The following is a 23,419-nucleotide window of genomic DNA, read 5'->3' as shown; positions in this document are numbered from 1 at the left end:
GAAAGCATGGAGTGCATGTAATTCTCTGAGAGGGAAGAAAAGCAGCAGCGCGGGAGATATTGGGCCAAACAGTCCTCCAGATCAGCTACAGTCTTCTCATCTGGTTGCTGTCTTGGGGGAACTGGATGGAAAGCAGGAGGAAGAGGCTGTTTCTGTGTGTTATAGGGAATTCCTAAACAGAGAGGCTGCAACCCACTATAAAGGCTCCTGACAGTCAGTTGTAAAATTTTCAGGGTGAGCATTTACAACTTAGACATTGGCAAATGCTACAAATTAAGGGACTGATTTATTATTTGGGTGACTGGCTAGACATAAAAAAGTGATGGAGAAAATGTGAATAATGCAGATTAAACCAAAGAGTATATCATGGGCACATTCTCCTAAACATTGACTAGCATATCCTTGATATGGCAGGGTTTTGTAAGTTGGGGAAAGCCTGTGTGGCTGGATCCTCCTATAGGAGAAAGTAGCATAGTGGAAAGGGCACAGAACTTGGCACATAGTAGACAGTAAGTAATATGCTAGTTGATTACTTGATTGGTTGAAAGGGAACTAAGTATAGAACCAAAGGATCTGAGTTCAAGTCTCAACACTGCCACTTAACTAGCTATGGGATCCTGAGCCTTAGTTTTCACTTGTCCAAATGGGAAAAAGAATCTCAATCAAAGGCTATTATTCAATGCCTACCATATGTCTGATGATCCAGTAGGCTAGGCCTGGCCCTTAATTCCAATGTCTTCCCTTTATTGGTTATCTCCATTTATACTGGTATTACTTGTATTTTATCTTATTTGTACACAGTAATCAGCATGATTTCTCCTTTATTAGGTTGCAAACTCTCTGAGGGCAGGGACTATTTTTACACCATTCTTTACAGTCTCAGTCACAGTGCATACACAGTAGGTCCTTGATAGGTACACATTGACTTCCTTCCTCCCTTCCTTCCTTCCTTCCTTCCTTCCTTCCTTCCTTCCTTCCTTCCTTCCTTCCTTCCTTCCTTCCTTCCTTCCTTCCTTCCTTCCTTCCTTCTTTCCTCCATTCCTTCTTCCCTCCCTTCCTCCTTTCTTTCTTTCTTTCTTTCTTTCTTTCTTTCTTTCTTTCTTTCTTTCTTTCTTTCTTTCTTTCTTTCTTTCTTTCTTTCTTTCTTTCTTTCTTTCTTTCTTTCTTTCTTTCTTTCTTTCTTTCTTTCTTTCTTTCTTTCTTTCTTTCTTTCTTTCTTCTCTTCTTCTAATGGGAAGTGGGCCCATTTAGCATATTGGAGAACTAGCTCATTTTACTAACACATTTCATGTTGCCATGGAGGTTGTCCTCTCATCTTTTCTCCTACTAGACTGGAGATTATTATTATTATTATTTTGCAAGCTGACCAATACAGAGAAGAACTACACTGTCTAGGAGAAGGAGCTGCTAGTAGTCAAAATCACATTTGAAGCATCACCCTAAGGAGATGGCTCACTATATCATTGTCTATGCAGACCATAAATTCTCAGAGCACGTTCAGCCTGTCTACAGTTCAATCAACAACAGATCCACTAAGTATTATTTTTAGTAAGTTCAATTTTGTTTTCACCCACATCCCCAGACACTGATATTTGTGGGTAGATGAAGTATCACAAAAAAAGCTAAATTTGTACACCCACTGAATTGATCACCCTGACACTCAATAGATCCTTTTAGAGTCTGCAAAGTCTGAAGCTGCTAACCCCCAATAAAAGCTAACATGCTAGCAACAAATACAGGACCCTTTTGTCCACCTAGGCATGATACCTATACCTGAGAAGAGTTTTCGATAGCATACAGCAACTCTTCTTATGACTCTACATCCCTCCTATCGAGGCATGATGTGCTATTTTCCTTCCTTCCTTCCTTCCTTCCTTCCTTCCTTCCTTCCTTCCTTCCTCCCTTCCTTCCTCCCTTCCTCCCTTCCTCCCTTCCTCCCTTCCTCCCTTCCTCCCTTCCTCCCTTCCTCCCTTCCTTCCTTCCTTCCTTCCTTCCTTCCTTCCTTCCTTCCTTCCTTCCTTCCTTCCTTCCTTCCTTCCTTCCTTCCTTCCTTCCTTCCTTCCTTCCCTGAGTGATAGAGAAGTTTGATTTTAGGCCTGTGCAAGATTATCTCTTCATGTAGCCTGTTGGTCCCCTCCTCCAGGGGTCTCACTATATTGGTGCCCAGTACAAGCATCTGTTTAGCCTTACTACCACTCAGAATGTTTAGACCAAGCAATTTCATAAGCCTTAAGCCTCACCCAACAGCAGAAGTTATAGGAGAGTGTGTAACCATCGCTGGCGTTGAATTTTCTTAAAAATTTATTTGAGAAGCAATATGGCATGATAGAGGGTCAACATTCGAGTGAGGAAGAGCTGCTTCAAATCCTTCGTCTAACATGTACTGACTCTTTGACTCAGGATAGGTTGCTTAACTTCTCAGTGGTCTAGGAAGCTCTCTAAGACTATCATGGTACAACAGATGCTGAACAACCCAGATGGCAGGAGTTCATTATACTGCTGAAATCACAGACGTGATCCCTATCTCTATCCCTATCAAGAAGTGTCCCAGTGAATGAAAAAAATAAAGAACAAGTGGAAAATAAAACAGTTCAAGCTTAGACACTTCTTAAAATATATGTTTTATTGTTTTCTGGTGTTTACTTCATTCAAATTGCGAAGGTACAGAACCTTTACAAATTTCCAGAGTTAAAGATTTCCACTGCCAAGGAAAATAGAGAGGCTATAAAATGCTGAGATTCACTAAATATTCCATTGGTTATTCCCTTGTCTATGATATGGAATGCTTTGTAGAAATACTGTATAAAATAAGGCAGACTTTTGAGAGGGAATTTAATTATAAAATTTTCAGGGAGAAAAAAATGTTCAGTTCCAACTTTTTTTCTCCCTGTCTGACCAAGAGTTGTACAATTTCACTTTGGGAAGTTATCGGCAAACATGAGCAGAGAATGATAGCTAGCGTAGCATAGCTCTGGTGTTTCTGGAGCAGAAGAGTCTCTTAGACCTTTGTACTCTGGAGTGAGGGAGATCTGTCAACCAAACAACTTTCTTTGATTAGCATAAATCAGAGACGACAGTTAACATATACAGTTACCCATAGAGTGCAGTAAAAATGTGTGTCATTGGATAGTATTTTGTCTTTGCATTATGAAAATAAAAGGTCTGTACATCAAGTAATGCATATCAATGAAATGAATCATGTAAATTTGTAATGGCATCTAAAGTTGGCTTTGGCTTTTAAGTATTTATAAATTCATAGAAAATATTGAACATCTAACAAAATAAATAAAACATATCTTAATCATAGATGCTAACAATCAACTTCAAAAAATTCTTTGTGGTTTTTTCTTTACATTTGCTACTAAATTTCTTTTGAGAGAAGTCACTTTCAGTAGTGCTCAGAAGTGAATGATTGCACCTTCTGCGATGTGAAAAAAATAGATGTCTATTTTTCATGGAACAAAAACTTGTTCATGAAGAGTTGCCTTTAAACGTCTAATTGTTATTAGCGGTTCTTAAGTGCGTAACCCAGCATGGAACATTCTCCACAAAGCTATAAGTCACCAATGGGGATTTCTCCTTCACTTGTTGGATTGAGGATCTGGGAATTTCTTCTATCATCCTTCCAAGCTGTATTGTCTTGTATGATGAGAATTCAGAAACTCGTTTGACCTTCTTTAGGTTAGTCTCTGCAGCCATCCATCCAGCGTAACATCAGGGGAAAGACTGACTCTACTCCATAGGTTTTCCATGTTGAAGGCCACAGGAGTCTGCCATGTTCTTTCCAGATCCTCAAGTGCACAGGGCCGGTCTGAGTAATACTGAAACGGCCAAAATGATTCTGGCTTAAGATGAACCCAAGTGAGCTTGATGAACAATGCATCTGGATACCTGGGCTGGGTTGGGGAGGGGCAATCGCTATTCAGGAGGTGGTCTTAGGCTCCGGAGCTTCTTCTCATCCAGTCCCTTCCAGTATTTGAAATTGTTGTCAAGATGCTGCATTAAGTTGGGCAGATCTGCAAAGGCTGGAGAGAAAGATGTCAATGTATCACCCCCTGGATTTTGAGTTTTAGACTTTGAAAGGAATAGTAAAGAAAAAGACCCCCTACATATAAGCATCATTGTTTTTTTGTGATGGCGAAAACCTGGAAACCCATGACCATCAATTGGAAAATGGCTGAACAAATTATAGTATATGAATGTGATGGAACGCTTTTGTTAAAGTGGATGGTTTCACAGAAACTTGGGAAAACTTATATGAACTGATACAGGATGGAAGGAGTAGAACCAGGAGAATAATTTATATAAAGATAATGACACAGTAAAGACAAATACTTATGAAAGACTTAAGAACTGATCAATACAGTGAACAACCATAATTCCAGAGGATCCATGATGAACCATACTATCCATCTCCTGAAAAAAAGATGATGGATTCAGAGTACAGATTAAGACATATGTTTTGGACATAGATGATATAGGATTTCCCCCGCCCCCCCCCCCCCCCCTTGGCTAAACATATTTGTTACAAGGGTTTTGTTTTTCCTTCTTTTCTAAGGAGGGTAGTAAGAAGAGAGAAAATAGACTTTTGTGCATTGAAAAAATTAAATTAAAAAAAGAAATGGATAAAGATCCATTATGGATATATATGTGACTGACTTGACCCTAAATAGTCTCTAATTTTCTATAGGTGATATATAGAAATTGTATTTTGAAGCAAATCTTGCGTTCAATCCAATGGATCCTGGGCAAATGACTTTCTATCTCTGGACCTCAACTTTGCTTATCTGTAAAACAAACGAGTTGAGTTAATTTATCCCTAAATTCCCTTCCAGCTTTAAAACATCTCCTCTTATTACTTGCTTTGCTGACATCTCAGGATAATGAGAACAATGACTGTATGATATAGCATTGCTGAATCCTTCAAGACTCAATAGGAGTCCCGACTCTTCCACAACCTCCTTTCAGAACCACTGCAAATTTGGGGGATTGATCCCTTCTCTAAACATCCACAACACTTATTTTTCTCTACTCTTCTTTTGGCCCTTTGTCTTAGTGCAAGCTTGAGGCAGCTCTGGTGTTGTTTTGTTTTATTTAGCACTTAACTCTTACGCTGTTATTTTCCTTTTTATGAGTCTTGTGTAGGAGGACCAGCTCTACTTGATCTGAGGGAAGTTCTTCCCTGTGAATGAATCACCTTAACGGGGATAAGCTGTGCTTTGGGACATGGGTTGCATTCCTTATGAAGGGTACAGATATGTCACCATTAATAATTGGTCCCTAGTGATAACTTAGGACATTTTCTTTGATAGAATTCCTGGCAACTCTTTCCCACTTTATTGGGAATGAGTAATTTAAGTCTCAGCATTTGGGGACAATTTGATTCACTCAAGCATTTGTGGGTTGGGCACTTCTTCGCTCTGAACCTCTACAAAGGAGCAGGCAGACCCAGGAGATCTGGTCTGAAAGCAGATTAGAGCACTATAAGGCAGGTCTCTATAGGTCTGGAGTAAAAGGTGGAACTCACTGGAAAATGACACTAGAATTGTGTTGTTAACTCAAAGACTTTGTTACCTTCAGGGCTTACATGGGAACCAGGGATCCTATTACCCACATCAGTGAACGATATTCAAAGGTGGAAATCTTCCTCTGGGTAGAAGCAAACTAATGATATTATTTGGAAGATTTAGTTTGAGGCTGCTCTTATGTAAATCTAGAGCTTGGGGTTCTGGATTACAGACAAAATCTATATATCTTCTTTCTAACAAGATACAATGTAGTATGGTAGAGAGAGCACTAAATTAAAACCAAAGACCCTGAGTTCAGATCTTGGTTCTGCTTCTTACTATTCAGTGTGACCTTTGGCATATCATCTAACTTCTCTGAGCCTCAGTCTCCTCATCTGTAAAATAAGGTGTTAGATTAAAGGATATGGATTTAGAATAAGGGGATCAAGGTTCAAACTTCAGCTCTACTGCTTCCTGCCATAGAGATGTGGGGCAATTCACTTCTCTGGGTTTTAGTTTCTTCATGTGAAAGATGAGGGGATTGGACAAGGGGCGTCCAGAGGTTTCTCTTGGCTTTAAACCTATGATCCTTTAATCTCTAAAGTCACTTTCACCTCTAAATCCTTTGATATTTATATATTGTGATGTTCCTGAGAATGGGACTATTAAATGTGCTTATTTGTATTACCCAAAACACCTAACATGATTGTCAATAGTTAATAAATAGTAAATGTTTGTTGAATGAATATCTCAACTCTTATCTGGAATAATTTACTCATTGGTAAAATAGGGTGAGGGTGCCAGTGTAATAGAAGATTTTTGGTAGTGGTGTCTAGCTCTGAATATATGATTCTATTGCCCTATTTACTTAAAAGTTTGCTCCCCTAATAGTCAACTATCTCCCTTATTCCAATGAGACTTTGAGAAGGGATAAACTGTTATCTGTCTGAAAGAGATCTTTGTAGATTCTCTACAAAACATAGAGTGAGTTACATATAAAGAGTAGTTTTGGGAACCTGGGCAGTTTCCCAGCCTTTTTTGAGTCAGGTCTTCCCAGCATGCCTGGGAAAAATGACTGAATTGAGTACAAATTCCCAGACCATCAGACACTCTCATATGCAAATGTAAGCAAAACACATGCCAGGGCCAAGTAGAAACCATTAAAAAAAGATCATCTACCTTTTGGATGCTTATGTCTATTAGTACAGATAATCAAGAATCAATTGTACAAATAAATGATTTGAGTGTTCTGGATGTCTGCACAACTCTGACACCTTCTCAAAAGAAATGATGACTTAACAGGACTCAGAGCCTAAAAGCAGAAACTTTCTGGCAGGGACCCACATAATAGCCTCCTAACCACATTTGTATTCTCAATTTCCAATCACTGGAAACATAATTAGGCCATTACAAGAGAGCTAATGTTTTAAATACTGTACTTCAGTCTTCAAGGACATGATTGAAATACACTTGGTACTGCTTAGTTTACAGAAATTCCCTAATGAGGTTTGTTCTCCACTCTTTTTGAATTTTATAATGACAAGCTCGATCTATTTTAGGAAGATGCAGCTCAGTAAGGTTAGAGGAAAATAGCCTTTGTTCTCTTGCTCTGGTTCGGCTGCTTTGGGGGCACTGTTTTGCTTTTTGTTCAGGGGTAACGTGAAAAATTGGGACTGAGATGCAAATGGCGTAGGTTGAGTGATTTTAACTTGGAGGAAATAATATACCAGATGATTTCTTACCGTCCCAAGCATCAAACATGTCTGTAATGAAGTAGTCAATGAATGAGATTTGGGATTTGGGGATGCTGCAAGTGTTTCTGTCAAAAACTGGCATTACCACAGGTAAATCTTGCCTCTTCTCTTCATCAGTCTGCCAATCAGAAAATATTTCATTCATCAGAAAACATTGTCAGGATTACTCACTGGCATCAAGTCAGATTCATCCCAGTTTGGGGTAGAACAATTACCCTTTAGGAAATTTCTTTTTTCTTTTTGGTAGATCGGAAAGGCTTAACTCTAAGGAACCATCATTATGTCAACAGCTAGCATAATCCAATTGCATTCAAAGGTAGCAACTTAATGTGAGAATTATTCTGGGGTCAGAAGTGCTTTGGGAAATATATGTTTATAATATTGTGATAATAATAAAATGTTAGTCATTTTTGAGGTCTTCAGGAGAGACTCCCAACCAAAGCTACCAGTGAAATGGCACAGTCTTTTCTACAAGCTCTAACATTCTTTGACATGTTATTTGAGCATTAGTTGGTTATCTGACCTTGGACAAATCATTGACCCCTCTGGGCCTCAGTTTCCTCATCCGTAACATGAAGAAGGATGGACTAGATCCTCTTAAGGGCCTTCCTAACTTTAAGATTCAAGGGTCTGTGCCTTATCGCTCTATGGCTATGTTAGGAAGTCCAGTGAAATCTGTGTCCTGAGCTTACAGGCATTTCAATAAAAAGCAGAGATCTGTCTGTAAATGGACAAACTTTCTGACTTTTACAATTTTTTGTCCTTGAATGAGAACCGAGAGTTGCCAAGAGTGCACGCTATTCCTTGGCATGCTTTGACTAGAATGAATTCTGTAGGCAAAACACAAATCCAAACTAACCCCAATATACGAATGCTGGTGAAAAACACCTCCAAAGCTAAAGTATAAAAGCTGACATCAGAGAATGTTTTCCAGAATGTGTAAAGGAGATTTTGATATATACAAGTAAGGTCATTTCAACACAGAATTGGGACATTTTAAAACAAGATTTAGGTAACCATTGTTTGTATCTGGTTCAGTTAACATTTCTCATCAGGCTTCAAAGCCCACCACTTGTAATTACTTTCTCTTTCTCTCTCCATCCTCCCTTCTCACTCTGCCCCTCATCTGGGGCAGCTCTTCCATATTTGAATCTTGCTACCATTCTATGAGGTGAGCAAGGTGAGCCTTTGAAACATGTATGTAAAGAGGCAAATACATAAATACATTTATATGTTATTGTTGATCAGTCTTTTCAGTTGTGTACAACTCTTCTTGACCCCATTTGGGGTTTTTTCTTGGCAAAGACTCTGGAGTGTTTTGACATTTTCTTCTCCAGCTCATTTTACAAATGAGGAAATGGAGGCAAACAGGGTTAAGTGACTTGTCTAGGGTCAAACAGCTAGTAGATGTCTGAGGCCAGATTTGAATTTAGAAAGATGAGTCTTCCCAACTCCAGAGCTCTATCGACTGAATCACCCTTGGGCTCACTTATATAGAGATGTTTATTTACAATATACACATATGCAATAACTCCTATCTTGCTCACCTTACAAAATGGTATACACATATATACATGTAGATATACACATATGAACATGTATATATTCATACACTTATATATCTGAATAAACACAAATAGTTTGTGTGTATAAGCTTGAAATTGCACTAAGACTTTTGGGATATCCTATGTAGACATTTTTATACACACATATATGTAGCATATGTATCCTGTGTGTGTATCCATGTATGTGTATACCACATACACACGTCCTATATACACATATAACCATAAAGAAACTCAAACTCAGAGAGTGTCTTACTTAGAGTCATAAAGCTGCCTAATGGCCCAGGCAGAGCTAGAAGAACCCTGGGCAGGGGGGTCATGACTTCTACCATACCATCTTGCCATTATACCATGTTTGAAGCCTGGAGATCTCCTATGTAAAGTACATGTGCAGATACATTGCAGAGTGAATTCTTTTACTGCCTTTCCTTCTTTTATTCCCTTCAATGCCCCAACTTTTATATAGGATTCAGTACTTCTTTGGAAGCAGAGATTATTTCCAAGTGCCCTTCCCACCCATTTCTTCTACTTTGATAACTGAGTAGGATTGAAACACTTGTATACTGAACATCTAAATTAAGTTCTGCTCTCATCCAGAGCCCCATTCTAGTGTGATTCAGTGTCATCTAAATCTGCATCCCATTTTCCTCTCTTATATTTCCTTTTTCATGGACAAATCCTTTCTTTCTTGCTTTGTTGTGCCACTCTGCAGCTTTGATCTGGCCCTCCAGCTCTGAATGATGAGAGCAGACCATGCCTAGGCACTCACCATAATGCCCTCTGGCCATTTTTTTGCCTTCTTTCTGCCAACCTACCACATGTGTCTTCCTTTCCTTGTCTTCTACCTCTTGGGGAACCAAATCAACACTTTCTTTTTGGAAAGGACATGCTATATAGTTGCCAAATGACTTCATTCTCCATCCCTGTGACTTCCTGACCAAAACACCCTTCTCTGGCCAACTCTCCCCTATGTATGTTTCTTCCCCTATTAAAATAAAAGTTCTTTCAGGAGAGGGACTTAAATTTGTATCTCCAGGGCTTAGAATATTTTTCATTTTTCAAACCTTTTTTCATTCATCCATTCATAATATAAAACTTTGTTGACACCAGTAAGTTATTGCATTGCTATCTAGCAGTATAGTTCAGAAGGAGTAGAACCAACACTAACTACAAGGCTTGATTTAAAGAATCCAATAACCAGGCAACAAGTGTTTAAGTGCCTACTATGTGCCAGGGATGATGTAGGGTACTGGGGATACAAACACAACAAAGCAAACAAAATCTGTTGGCAAGGAGTTTATATTTTAGTGAGAGAGACAACAAGAACACATAAGAGGTTATGCAGAACAAATGTACAAAATAAGAAATACAAATTAGTTGAATCCAAGGTATTTTGAGAGGAAAGGTACTAGCAATTGAGGGGATCAGCAAAAACTTCATGCAGGTTAGTTAGTCAGTCAGTCAGTCAGTCAGTCAACTAGCATAAAGTGCTTACTAAGGGCAATGCATTGTGCTAAATTCTGGGATACCAAAGAAGGCACAAAAGCCCAACAACACTGTCTCTGCCTTCAAGAAGCTTACATCCAAATGGAGAAGCCAATGTATTGGGAATTAGTGGCATAAGAAGATATAAACCAGAAGAGATGGAAGGCTGACTGAGATGGAAAACATCTCATGGAGGGGGATTACGAAAGGCTCAAGTTGGGAATTTGAGCTGTCTTGAGGGAAGCCAGGAAAACAAAGAGCAAGAGGTACAGGAGGTAGAGCATTCCAAGCATGGGAGATGGCCAGGTCTAAGGTACAGGGCAGGAGATAGAGTATCATGCTAGAGGAATAGCAAATAGACCAAGGGAGCTTGTTAATAGAGTGCATGAAGATGAATAAAGTGCAAGAGTATTTTTAAGGTAGGAAGGAGCCATGTTATGAAGAGCTTTGAATGGAAAACAGTCTGGGGGCAGAGTTTATATTTTATCCTGAAGGTAATAGGGAACCACTAGAGTTTCTTGAGTGGGGTGGGAGTGGAAGAGAAGAGATGGTGGGGTGATGTGGTCAGATATACACTAGAAAAGACACCAGAGCAGCTGAGTGGCAGATGGGTTGGAGTATGGAGAGATTTGAGCCAGGGAGATGAGTTAGAAGGCTATTGCTATACTTAATGAGAGAGATGATAAGGACCTCATGGAGGGTAGTAGCTGTGTAACTTCAGAGAAAATTGGTGGAAAGATATTATGACATTAGAAATGCCAATATTTGATGTTGTATTAGAAATGTAGAGTGAGTGACAGTGAAAAGTGAAGGATGACACCAAGGTTGCAGGCTTCGATGAGTGGGTAGATGGTTGTACTCCCAATAGAAAATGGGAAGTTTAGAAGAGGCGAGGGTCTGCAGATAAAGATAATAAATCTCACACATATTGAGTGTGAGATGCCTATGGGTTTGAGCTGCATCTCAAAGGAAGAAAAGGATTCTATAAGGAAGATGAGAGGAAGGAATGCATTCCATCATGAGGGCCAAAAGATGGGAGATGGAGAGTCATCTGTGAGGCCTGGAGAGAAGACTGATTTGATTAGATCACAGAGTATGGGATGGGGAGTAAAATACAATGAGGCTAGAAAGATAGGTTGAGGCCAAGTTCTGATGGGTTTTAAAAACTAAATAGAAATTTGTACTTTATCCTAAAGACAAGTTGTGGTTAAAATGGAAGAAATCCAGTTTTGCAAATTCTCTTCTTACCTGTGCAAAGTACTCTTCAGAGATGCGTCCAGCCCACTCAATGCACTGTTCTAGGGGACGGCACGGATTGGACACATCAGCACACTTGATCAGCATCCTTTTGATAAGAATTCGATTCTCAGGAGAAGTGAGCACACTTTTGACTGATTCTCCATCACCACTGTTAGCCTGGGAGATGAGCAAGAACAAAAGAAGCACAGTTGTGGCTGTTGATATTAAGAACTCAATGACTTGAATATATCTTCCTTAACCATTAAGATGAGAATAGTGACTAATAGTCTGTTCTCTTGGGATTTCAAGGAAGGAATTCAATTTAACAAACATTTACTAAGGATCTACTATTTGTTAGGCACTGCATATGCCATAGAAACACAAAGACAAAAATGCTTCCAGAAACCTGCAATATTAAAGCTGGAACAGAACACACTTAATCTAAAGTTGTCATTATACAGATGGGGGAACTGAGGTCCAAAGGGGAGAAGAGAATTACATAAGGTACATATAATTAATAATAATAAACAAAAAACAACTGACATTATATAGTTCTTGAAGACTGGCAAAAAGCTTTATATATATAATTTCCTTTAAATCTCATAGTAACCTCATGAGGTAAGTAACATTTCCCCATTGGGTAGATCAGGAAACTGAGGTTTAAGGAAGCTAAGTGAAAGATAATAGCCACTGATGTTGGAAGTAGGATACAAATACAGATTTTCCTGACTCTAAGTCCAACACTCTTGCCACTATGTAGACTTGAGGAGGTGAGGGTGGCGGGGACAGCCCCTGTGTAGAATAAGAAGCCTGGTTGGGAAAACATTACCCTCTCCCTATCTCCCTCCGAACATCTCAGCCAATCTCTTTCTTTTCCTTCTCTTTTCTATTCAGATCTTTCCTAATGCCATTTTGTCTCTCAATATGGAACTGTAGTATATGGTATACTTACTGAATAAAGGGTAAATTAACCATTTTGTGTTTCTCTTTTTTAAAAATCCCCCAAATCCACCTCCTTCAGGTGAATTATAAGTCCTAAGTTACAATTTACTTGTATGTGGTACATGAATGATTTTTAAAATCCTGTGGTTTGAGTGGCTTGAGAGTGGGGGAAAAAGTTCCCTGGTCTACCATTTAAGGAGGGTACCCCAGGGCATTCAGTTCCTCATTTCCCATCTGACTGATTTCCTGGACTTCATAATATTTAGAAACTCTTCGGTGCACGAGATGAAATCAAATTAAACTCAAAACTCCTCAGCAATCCCGATTCCTGGGCCCACTCCTCTTTCCCTCTGACCAGAGAGGATAGAGGCTGGACATCAGAGTGCTCTCTGATCATCCTCCATGTAAGGAGGGCACCCTGGGCATTCACCTCATCATTGCCTCGCTGCTTCATGATCTCTAAAAATTCATTGTTCTTCAAGGTGAAACCAACCCTATAACTCGCAACTCCTCAAATCATTTCCCACCTGATATAGAACTTCATTATGTCCTGTGCCAGGTACACTTCCCTTCCCCAATTCAATTTCTTCTTTTGGTATGATTTTCTCTCACTAGATTGTTGAGCTTCTTTGAAAGAAGAGGCTGTCTTATGCTCCCCCTTTTTTTTACCCATAGTGCTTGGCACATAGTAAAAAATAAACATTTATTGACTCACTCCAACTCCCTATTTTAACTAGGGTTGGATTCTAACATGGACTGTTGAGTCATTAATAAGTAGCACCTAGTTGATGGCTTTTCAGCTACCATCTTCCTATACCCTCATTCCCTCCCTACCAGCTCCCAATTAGGGCTGACTGTGATTATAATTGAAAACGTAATTTAGAGTTAGTATAGTGTAGTCTTTGGACTTGAAGTTGAGGCCCTGAATTTAAATCCTGCTTCTGACACATAACCAAGGTTACGGAAAGACAATAGAACATAAGGAAACCCGAATATCTTAGCCTTGTGACTCACCTGCACCCCACTGAAATTCACTTGTCTTTATATACAAGAATAACACTGTAAACAACTTTGAAAGGCTTCAACTCTTATCAATGAAATGACCAACCATAACTCCAAAGGCTCAAGAGATGAGGCATGCTACCTATCTATTAATGGAAAGTAGATGAATCCTGGGTATGAATCATATTTTCTGTAATCTACCAACGTGGGAATTTAATTTAAAAAAGAAATGTATTTATATTATCATTAAGGAGCCATGTATGAAACATGAGTACTAAATTCTGGAGTAAAAGGACTTGGGTTCAAATCTCATGTTAATGGAAGAAAAGAAGGTGGTCACCTCTAGGTTGCATATGTTTACTAATGGTGGTCTTGAAACATTTTAATAAAATAATATTTAGGAAAACATAATGGATTCAGGGTCAGATGTCCTGAGTTCAAATCTTCCCCTTACGATCTGTGTGACTTAGGGTGAATCACTGTACTTCCTTGGGCTTCAGTTTCTTATCAATAAGATGAAGAAGTTGGATTAGACAGCCTTTGAGATCTCACATGTTTAGATCTGTGATTTTATGATCAGGATAATCTTGCCACTCAGGTGCTAAATGACCATAAGCAAGACATTTAAATTATCTAGACCTTAGTTTACAAATTTGAAAAATAAGGAAATCTCACTAGATGATGCCTAATGTCTCTAATATTATTAAAATGTTATGCTTTTGTGATTCTATGGCAGGCATGAAAAATGTTGTAAGTTTCTGAACTTGGGAATGCTGTGGTGAAAATGTTAGGTTTTTTAAGGGAGATTATCCTGATAGTATTATGTAGAATGAATTTTGTGGGAGAGACTAGAGCCAGGCAGATTAGCTAAATGAATTTTGCAATCATTTAATATGGGGGCAATAAAGATCTAGGCTAAAGTGATGGTAGTGGGAAACTGAATGGAATCAAATAATCATAGTCATAATTTTAATATCAAGAGGGGGCCTTTAGAAGTCATCAACTATAGCTTCCTCATTTTATAGATTAGGAAAGTAAGATCAAGAAAGGTAATGTAACTTGCTCCATGGCATATAATGATTTAGAGGCTAAAACTGAAAATAAGTTCAACAGACATTTCAAAAGAAGAAACAACAAGATGGGATTCAGGGAATGAAGGGAGGATCATCGATTACTTCTATATTTCTCCTAAGAACTCCCAGAAGGTTTGAGTTAAAAAAAGATATTGGAAATTTTAGAAGAAGAGCCCATTTGTAGGGAAAGAGGAGTTCAATTTGTTGCATTTTAAGTTTGAAGTAATAGCATGTCATTCAAAGAATACTGACCTAGACAGAGCAGACTGGATTTGAGGTGAGCCTAAAAGAGGCTATAGATGATGAAGTAATGAACGTGTGTGGGAAATGATAATTAGAATGATAGTCTCTAAGAGCTGGAAGGGACCTTAGAGACCATCAAATCAAACTCTGGATTGAATCATGAATACCTCAAAGAACATCCCTAATAAATTAAATTAAATCACACTGGAAATTAAATGGATACTGCAACACTATAGGGTCTGAAGAACTGAAGTTGGAGATTGCCCAAAGATCAGTGGGGAAGAATAGAATGGATGTGAGTAGGCTCACAAAGCACCACAGGGGAGAGATGATGCAAAGAATGCCATCAAAGAAATATATGACTGAAAAATAATATTGGTCATTCAAAAGGGCAAACAGTTCACATGCATCATTTGTATCCTGATAATATCAAGAGAAAGCAAGGAAGGTCCTCAACACATTGGATGAATGATATGTGGTAAAATTATAGTATAACATGAATATAGCAGGAAAAGAATCGAAAAGGATGGATAGGTATATCTGGGCTGTAATCTGCATCAATGAGGGAATACCCATGTTGATGAGACCCTAGATTCCCTGGATTATTAGAATATCACTGATGAGAGAAAACTCATTATTTCACGGATCCATTGCTGGAAGCTCTAATAAGAACTTAAAAGGTATTTTTTATATTAAGTTGAAATCTGCCAATCTAAACTCCTACCCAATGGTTCTAATTCTCTGGGGCCACACAGAATTAAATCTGGATCCTCTTCTACATGGCAATCCTTCCAATAGTTAAAGATAATAATTACTCCACCACCACTACTTTAATTCTTTCCTTCTCCAGGCTAAATGAGCAATGCCATAAATCATTCTTCTAGTAATACTTCTAAAAGCAGGGCTAATTTTTGAAGGAAAGACCTTCTGTCTTTTGGAAGGCCATGAATGAATGAAAATGATGTTCACATTTGACAAGTATGTCTGGATTTGTTCAAATGTTTGCTGTGGTCAGGCCAGCTTCCTCTCTGTCAGTCTGTGTTGTGACTTTTCATTTTCATTGACCACTGCCTGTTCCAAAGGGGACAGTTTCATTTTAAAGTCATGTACATGTAGTGATCTATGATGTATCTGTCTTTGGCTCCTTTTGGATTTGTCTACACAGAGAGGCAGTAAAGTACAATGAAAAAAAAGGGCAGAATTTGTAGTCAAAGGACCTTAGGTACAAATCCTGGCCCCATGTTTTCCCACTGTACTACCTAGTTGCCCTTAGACTACCTTTTACCTTTCTTTGTATCCCCCCAAATACTTAGCACAATGCCTGGCACATCGTAGATGTTTAATAAATATTAGTTGACTCTGTATCATCAGTGTTTCTCAAATTCTCAATGAAGATGACCTCTGAGGCCAACTAGTCTGTTCATATCTTCTACTAGATTATTAGCTCCATGCCAAGAGGAACCATATTTTATCTATACGCTGAATATCTTTTAGCACCTAGCACTGCTCTCTTCATGTATCGACTGATAAATGTAATAAATATAGAATCAAATGTATGGCAGGTGCTTCATGCATACTTGCTGAATTGGATGAAAGGGATATTGGCTTAGGAGGGAGGAGGATATCTTTGTCTTTAGACACATGTAAAATATATATATAAGGTAAATATGATGTAATTTGGCATCGGGGAAGGCAATAGTTGATTCATGGGAGATGGGGTAAGCAGAAGAGGAGAAAGAACTCATATAGGAGATCATGCTTGAGCTGAAATTTGAAGAAAGCCAGGGATTCTCAGAGATGGATATAGGAAGGAAAGCTATTCTAGGCTTGGGCAATGCCCATTTAAAGGTCCAGAGAAGGGAAATGAAATATTATGGAGGAATAATAATATATTATAGAGGAATAATAATGATATAATTAAAAAAGGAAACCATTTGCTTGAATTGTGAAATGCATCTTGCAACCAGAAAATCAATAACGAAGAGCTTAATCAATGTTTGGAGTATAATTTTTAGAACACTATAAGATGTAGCTGTGTGATCTGTAGTAAGAATTTAGTCCCAGGCAAGAGTCTTTATATGTAACCAGATTAAGAATGTAGTTCCAGGATAACACCTGAGTTATAATTTCATGTGTGTGTATTATTATAGTAACTTTAAGTGTGGGTATTACCATACAAATCATAAGTGATCACTATGCGAATCCTAGATGTGTCAGTCTATTTTATAATGTACTTCATATCAAACTAAAGAGGTTACTTCTAAAAGCAGGCTAATTTTTGAAGGAAAAACCTTCTGTCTTTTGGAAGGCCATGAATGAATGAAAACGATGTTCACATTTGGCAAGTATGTCGGGATTTGTTCAAATGTTTGCTGTTGTCAGTTCCCCCAAAGGCCATGGAGGACAGAAGCCCTTTGGAGGGCAGGAGCCTTGGAGGCCAGGGTCCTCAGAGGACTCGTGGGAGTTGGGATGTACTGTGTCAAGGATGACCTGTAAAGAAGCCCAGGTCACAGGGGAATTGCCCATCAGATACAGGAGGGGTTGAGGGGGAAGGGAGGGAAAGAACATGAGTCTTGTAACCATAAAAAAAAAATTCTAAAACATCTAATTAAATAATTTTTTTAAAAAGTCCAGGTCAAAAGCGTTCTGACCTGTCTATGACCTATGAGCCACTATAACTCATGTCAAGCATGAACCCTGCAAGTCTTCACCCCCATGCTGTAAATTCCTCTTTTTGCCTTTAAAAACCTGTCATTGTCAATGATCGGGGTCTCAGATCCATCTGGGGAATCTGGAGTCCTCTGGCCCTGTGATTTCTCTGCTCACAGTAAAGCCAGATCTTTGCCTAGAAGCAGCATCTTATTTTTACAACCTATATGGCTGGAAAGGTAGGTTGGAGTCAGATTGGGAAGGGCCTTGCATGTTTAACATGAAGAGCTGTTTCTGATTAAGAGTCAATAGAGAACCACTGGAGTTCTAAGATGACCTCTGAGGTCTCGTTCAGTTCTAAAATTCTAAAAGCCTAATTTGGGTGAGAGGTTTTAGTGACAGACAGCCCAGATAAACAACATATAAGAGAGAAACAGATACTAATAAAGATTCTTATTTGAACCCAACATAGCATTCTCATCAAGAAACTAGCAAAAGATGAGGGTCAAATCTCTATCCTGATCATGGCACACTCGGATTTTCTTCTTCACTGAGTAAGTTATTGACATTGTCAACTTGGAAGAACACCTTTAATGACATCCCGTAAAAGATTATACATCCACCCCTAATTATTATAAAGAAGGATTTAGATTAGATTTAAAGATGCTCTTCCTTAGTAGCTTTTTTAAGTACTGGGACAAACTATGAGGAGCTTCTTTCTCCACAAAACTTTAAGAGAGGGTACAATTATTATGCTTAGATACTGTCTTTTTCTCACATTTACGTGATCTTTTAAAGTTTACAAAGAATCAGAGGTTTTTCAGAAATAATGCCTTCAGTTCCCTTCCTTGAACCTACACCCTCCTCCTTCGGAAAGTGTTCTTCTATTCATCAAAATTTCCTAGGACTCTACTTTGGTCTTTCCCTTGTTCATATTGTATTTTATACTGAATTACACTTATGTAGATGGCCTATACCCCTTGATGGTACTTGAACTCCTTGAAGGTTGTAGAGCTGTGCTGTTTCCTGTCTTTGTGGTCCCAGTGCCTAACAAGACCTTTGCATATAGTGGGTGCTTGGTAATTTTTTTAATGGATTTCTTTATTTGTTATATTGAAATACCCAGTTAACTCCCTCCTTCCCCTGATTCCCTCCATCAGAGAAGGCATCATTTGACAAGAAGATATATGTATATATAAAACAATGTCTTGCTTATTTCTATTTATCGGTTCTTTCTCTGGAGGTGGTAAATGTTTGTTGAATTAAATTTCTCCAGTTGTCTAATTTTCCAAGCCTTCTTGCTTAAGGAATCACAGGGACATTTGTAAGCCCAATGACGATGGGGCTGACACCCCGATTTGACATCATTCTGCCCGTCTCACATGGGGCAATCTTAGAAGCAGGCTTTACTTACCCCGTTTTCTTCTAATGTTGCCAACGGCTTGTTGATGCTGTTGACAAATTTGTTGACATGCTCGAAGTGCTTGGTCATTTCTGTTGCTAAGACCATGTCAATAATAGCTTGGCGAAGTGTCCGATATTCATTCCTGTTTAAAATGACAAATGAAATTTCACCACTAATCACTGACCAGGAGAGGGCAAATGTCTCTGTGAGAAAGAACTCGATCTGTGTTGTGTCCACCCACTGTGCCTACAATTTAAATGTCAGAGCAAGCAGAAGGGGAGAGACAAACCACACTGGATAACAATTTGAGATTACACAAGAAAAGTGACTAAACTGTTCATACCCTTTATGACCTTGTTATCCCATTACTGGGCAGGTACCCAAAGGAGATGAGAAATGCAAACACAGGTCCAGAGCATGTAAAAATATTTCATAGTAGCACTTCTTTTGGTAGTAAAGAACTAAAAAAAAACAAAAACCACTAAGTGGGTGTTTCTTGATTGTGGAATTGAATGCATAAGGGTATAATGGAATATCATTGTTGCCCATTCATTTTTCATCCATGTCTGACGTTTTAGGGAAGGATATTGGAGTTTGGATAAAGATATTGGAATGGGGGACAGCTAGGTGGTTCCATGGATTGAGAGCCAGGCCTAGAGATGGGAGGTCCTGGGCTCAGATCTGGCCTCAGATACTTCCTAGCTGTTTGATCCTGGGTAAGTCATTAGCCCTTATCACTCTTCTGCCTTGGAACCAATACACAGTATTGATTCTAAGGTGGAAGATAAAGTTTACAAAAAAAAAAAAGGATACTAGAGTAGTTTGTCATTTTCTTCTCCAGCTCATTACAGATGAGGAAGCTGAGGCAAATAGGATACAAGGCTAGTGAGTGTTTCAGGCCAGATTTGAACTCAGGAAGATGAGTGTTCCTGACTTCAGGCCAGACACTTGGCTCCCTGCACCATCTTGCTGACTTAATGGAATATTATTGTGCATTGAGAAATAGAAAATATAAGGAATACCACAAAACATAGGAAGATTTATATGAATTTACTTTTTTTGAGGGAGCAGGACTTATGGTTTCATCACATAGGGAATTCCCAAAAAGGAAGCTCTTTCTACCAATGCAAATCAGCATCTTCTCTGACTTAAAAAAATGTATTTTAAAATTTATTTTCAACATTTGTTTAAAAAATTTCAATCCAAATTCTTTTCTTCCTTCTATCCTCTCCCCCACCCACTGAGAAAGTGAGCAATATGATATCCACTATACATGTGATGCTTTTTCCCTTTATAGTCTCAGAGAGTTGCCTAGGGACACAGAGTTTAAATGACTTGTCCAGGGTCACACTGTCAGTTCATATCAGAGGCAGGATGTCTGGATTCAGGGGCCGTCTCTCTTTCCATCACACCACTCTGCCTCTCATGAACTGATGTAAACGAGTGGGACTAGGAGAACAATATACAAACTGACTATAATACTATAAATGAAAAGGACACTTGAAGGAAATCAAACTTTATTCTCAGAGAAAAGATAATGAAATAGATCTCTCTCCTCATGATAGAGATCAGGGCCTCCCGGGGCAGGTTCTAACATACATTGTCAGGTAGGATTACTCTATCTGCTATTATTATTTATCTTTTTTCTTTTGTTAAAGAGAAAAGGTTCAATGTCTTTGTTATGATGGTGGCACCTGGAAGTGGGCTGTATGTCTAGAAATGACAGTGATAGAAAAACAAAAGGTAACAGTAACCCTGGCGACTAAGGAAAATGTAAGGAAATGCTTGGCAGAGAACAAATACCTCTTTTTAAAAATATAAGTATGAGAGGAACTGGCTATCTTAATAGAGATAGGAGCCTGGGGCAACTAGGTAGCTCAGTGAATGAATGGAGAGCTGGGCCTAGAGATGGGAGGTCCTGGATTCAAATTTGTCCTCAGATACTTTCTAGCTATATGACCCTGGGAAAGTCACTTAACTCTGTGCGTTGTCAAAAAAATTCCCTAGCATTCCCTGCTTTTTCCAGGGTTCCCTTTTCTTACATCCTGGTGTGGGTTTGTGCTTAGATGGATGGATCCCACGCTGGGGAGGGTCTTGTCTTTGCTCTTTTTCTGGGGCTCAAGGAGGAAGGCTGCTGGGGCTCTGGCTCTGGTTTCTGCTTTCTCCCCTTTTCTTTCTATTACTCCCCTTTCTCCCTTTCAACAACTCCAATTGCCTAGCCTATACCACCCTTCTGCCTTGGAACCAATATTTTGTACTGATTCTAAAACAGAAGATAAGGGTTAAAAAAAAAATAGAGGTAGGAGCCAGCAGTTGTCAAGAACAGAACACAGATAGAAGTACCTTGACATAGTAAAATGCCTAAGGGAATGGCCATAGGGTCCAATGGGGAACCCTGTAGTGGCAGGGAATATTAGAAGAAGGGCAGAATCTCAGGGGTCGTCTGGTTTCAATAAATAATCTCAACAAGAAACCATCTAGTCTTTGATGTAGACCTTCAAACACAGGGAAGCCCGCCATGTCTAGAGGCAGCATCTTCCACCACCGCTTGGACATGTCCAAGATGCCAAGGAGTTTTCCCTTGCACAAGGCTACATTTGCCTGTACTACTTCTTCCAGTGTTTGGAGTTTTGATTTTAAGAACCATACAGACCAAGCCTAACAATCTGTCTTCCATGGGAGATACTTTCAAATATTTGAAGATGTTATCACTTCCCCCCTAAGACTTCTTTCCTCTAGTCTAAACATTCCCTGTTTCTTCAACTAATCCTCTCTCCGTATAAACTACAAGTCCTTCAATATCCTCCTCCTCCTCTTCCTTTGGGTAGTCTTCAGCTTATTAATATCCCCGCTAAACTGTGGCACTCAGAACTAAATAAAATATTCCAGATGTCAGACTAAGGGAGAGCATGTTAGGGCTAACATCTCTCTAATCCTGGACACCGTCTCTCTCATTGCAATGACATTGATTATTTTACTGAAATTGAAACCATTTGTTGAATCTTGGAAGTAAGTGGGATTACTGTTTTTCTGGAGACCAGCAGAGATTTCTGTTCTCAACTTAGGGAAATTCTTTTTAGTCACGTCTGACTCTTTGTGACCCCATGGATCACAGCACACCAATATCGTCCATGGAGTTTTCCTGGCAAGGATACTGGAGTGGTTTGCCATTTCTTTCTCCAGGGGATTAAGGCAAACAAGGTTAAATGATTTGCCCAGGTCACACAGTTATTAAGTGTTTGAGGACAGATTTGAACTCAGGTTTTCCTGACTCTTGGCCCAGTACTTTACTCATCTGGGCCATCTGGCTGCCTCTGTTTCTCTTTGCAATGGTGGATGTTCTCTTCCTCTCTATTCCACAAAGATTTAGGAGACTGTTCATTTTCTTCCCCTCCCAGTTCCTGAGGATAAAAACTCTGATTTATTCTGTTCTTAAATTAAAAAAAAATTCATATCTGTGATTTTATCACAGCAATTTTTTTAACCCCTTACCTTCTGCCTTAGTATAAATTCTAAGACTGAGGAGTGGCAAGGGCAAGGTAATTAGAGTTAAGTGACTTACCCAGGGTCACATAGCTAGAAAGTATCTGTGGCCAGATTTGATCCCAGGTCCTCTCAACTCCAGGCCTGGCACTCTATTCACTGTGCTACCTAATTGCCCACATTAGAATAACTCTAGTGAGGAAACTTCTTTTATAAATATAGGTTGATATTTATTCTGAAATTTATAGGCTTAGACTGTTTCCCAGTGAAATGAGAGGTTAAAAGATTTGTCTATGGTCACAGTCAATATCTGATACAGGGAAGGTTCAGACTTACTGTCCTCCTAACGCTAAGGTTGCCTTTTCTCCCAAGCAAACTGCCTCTTCCTCCATCCTTAAATCTCTTTCTTCTATTTCTTCCTCCTTCCATTTAAAACTTTTTATGCATAAAATTAAGAAATGGTCAGCATTTTATAGAAGATATTCAATTGGTAAATGTCAGCCTATCAGTCATACTTTGATGGTATAAGATGATATCTTTATGAATATTTTTGTTGAAATTTATACATAATCTGTGTCTCAGAACCACAACTGTGGGCTACTATCAACAGGATTCAATTTAGTCGGCTTCTCAGTAATGACATGGGAGGAGATCTTTAACATTTTTCTGTCATAGACCCTTTTGGCAGTTAGAGGAAGCCTATAGATTGACCCTTCCTCAGAATAATTTTTTTAAATGAATAAAATACATTACACGAGATTGCAAAGAAGACCAATTATATGAAAATATAGCTATGAAATTATTGGGGGGAAAAAGCAAAGTTCATGGACTCTAGGTTAAGAACTCTTGCTCCATAGCTTCTTTTGTCCTTACCCAGAAGTTTCTCTGGGAATATCTGACTCTGATTCATTTCTAACTCTTTCCTAAAATATTCAGTTCTCTTTTAAGCATCAAACCAACAAGTCAAATAGATCACGTTTTATCCATTCAAGAAGGAACACAGAATGGATTAGTCAAGAATTTCCTCCCTGGCAGGTTCCACATCCCCAGGGGCCACTTGAGAATGCAATCC

General features: G+C 38.9%; 1 protein-coding gene across 3 annotated transcripts in view; it reads right to left on the bottom strand.

Moving 5' to 3' along the window:
• Positions 1–2,602: 2,602 nt before the first annotated feature.
• Positions 2,603–23,419, bottom strand: part of PDE8A (phosphodiesterase 8A) — a 275,867-nt gene continuing 255,050 nt past the window's right edge. For 2 of the 3 annotated variants that reach the window (XM_007479228.3, XM_007479229.3), the window contains 4 exons: positions 18,874–19,006; positions 11,560–11,727; positions 7,250–7,379; positions 2,603–4,025 (listed from right to left, as the gene is read on the bottom strand). In XM_007479228.3, the coding sequence (XP_007479290.1) occupies positions 3,919–4,025; positions 7,250–7,379; positions 11,560–11,727; positions 18,874–19,006 (538 nt within the window). In that variant the 3' untranslated portion in view covers positions 2,603–3,918. The remainder of the gene's footprint in view (positions 4,026–7,249; positions 7,380–11,559; positions 11,728–18,873; positions 19,007–23,419) is intronic. The other variant, XM_016424524.2, reaches the window with a different exon arrangement.

Source organism: Monodelphis domestica, chromosome 1, assembly GCF_027887165.1.
Source record: "Monodelphis domestica isolate mMonDom1 chromosome 1, mMonDom1.pri, whole genome shotgun sequence".
Taxonomy (NCBI): Eukaryota; Metazoa; Chordata; class Mammalia; order Didelphimorphia; family Didelphidae; genus Monodelphis; species Monodelphis domestica.
The sequence above is the reverse complement of the archived record's forward strand: the minus strand, read 5'-3'. Positions and strand labels throughout refer to the sequence as shown.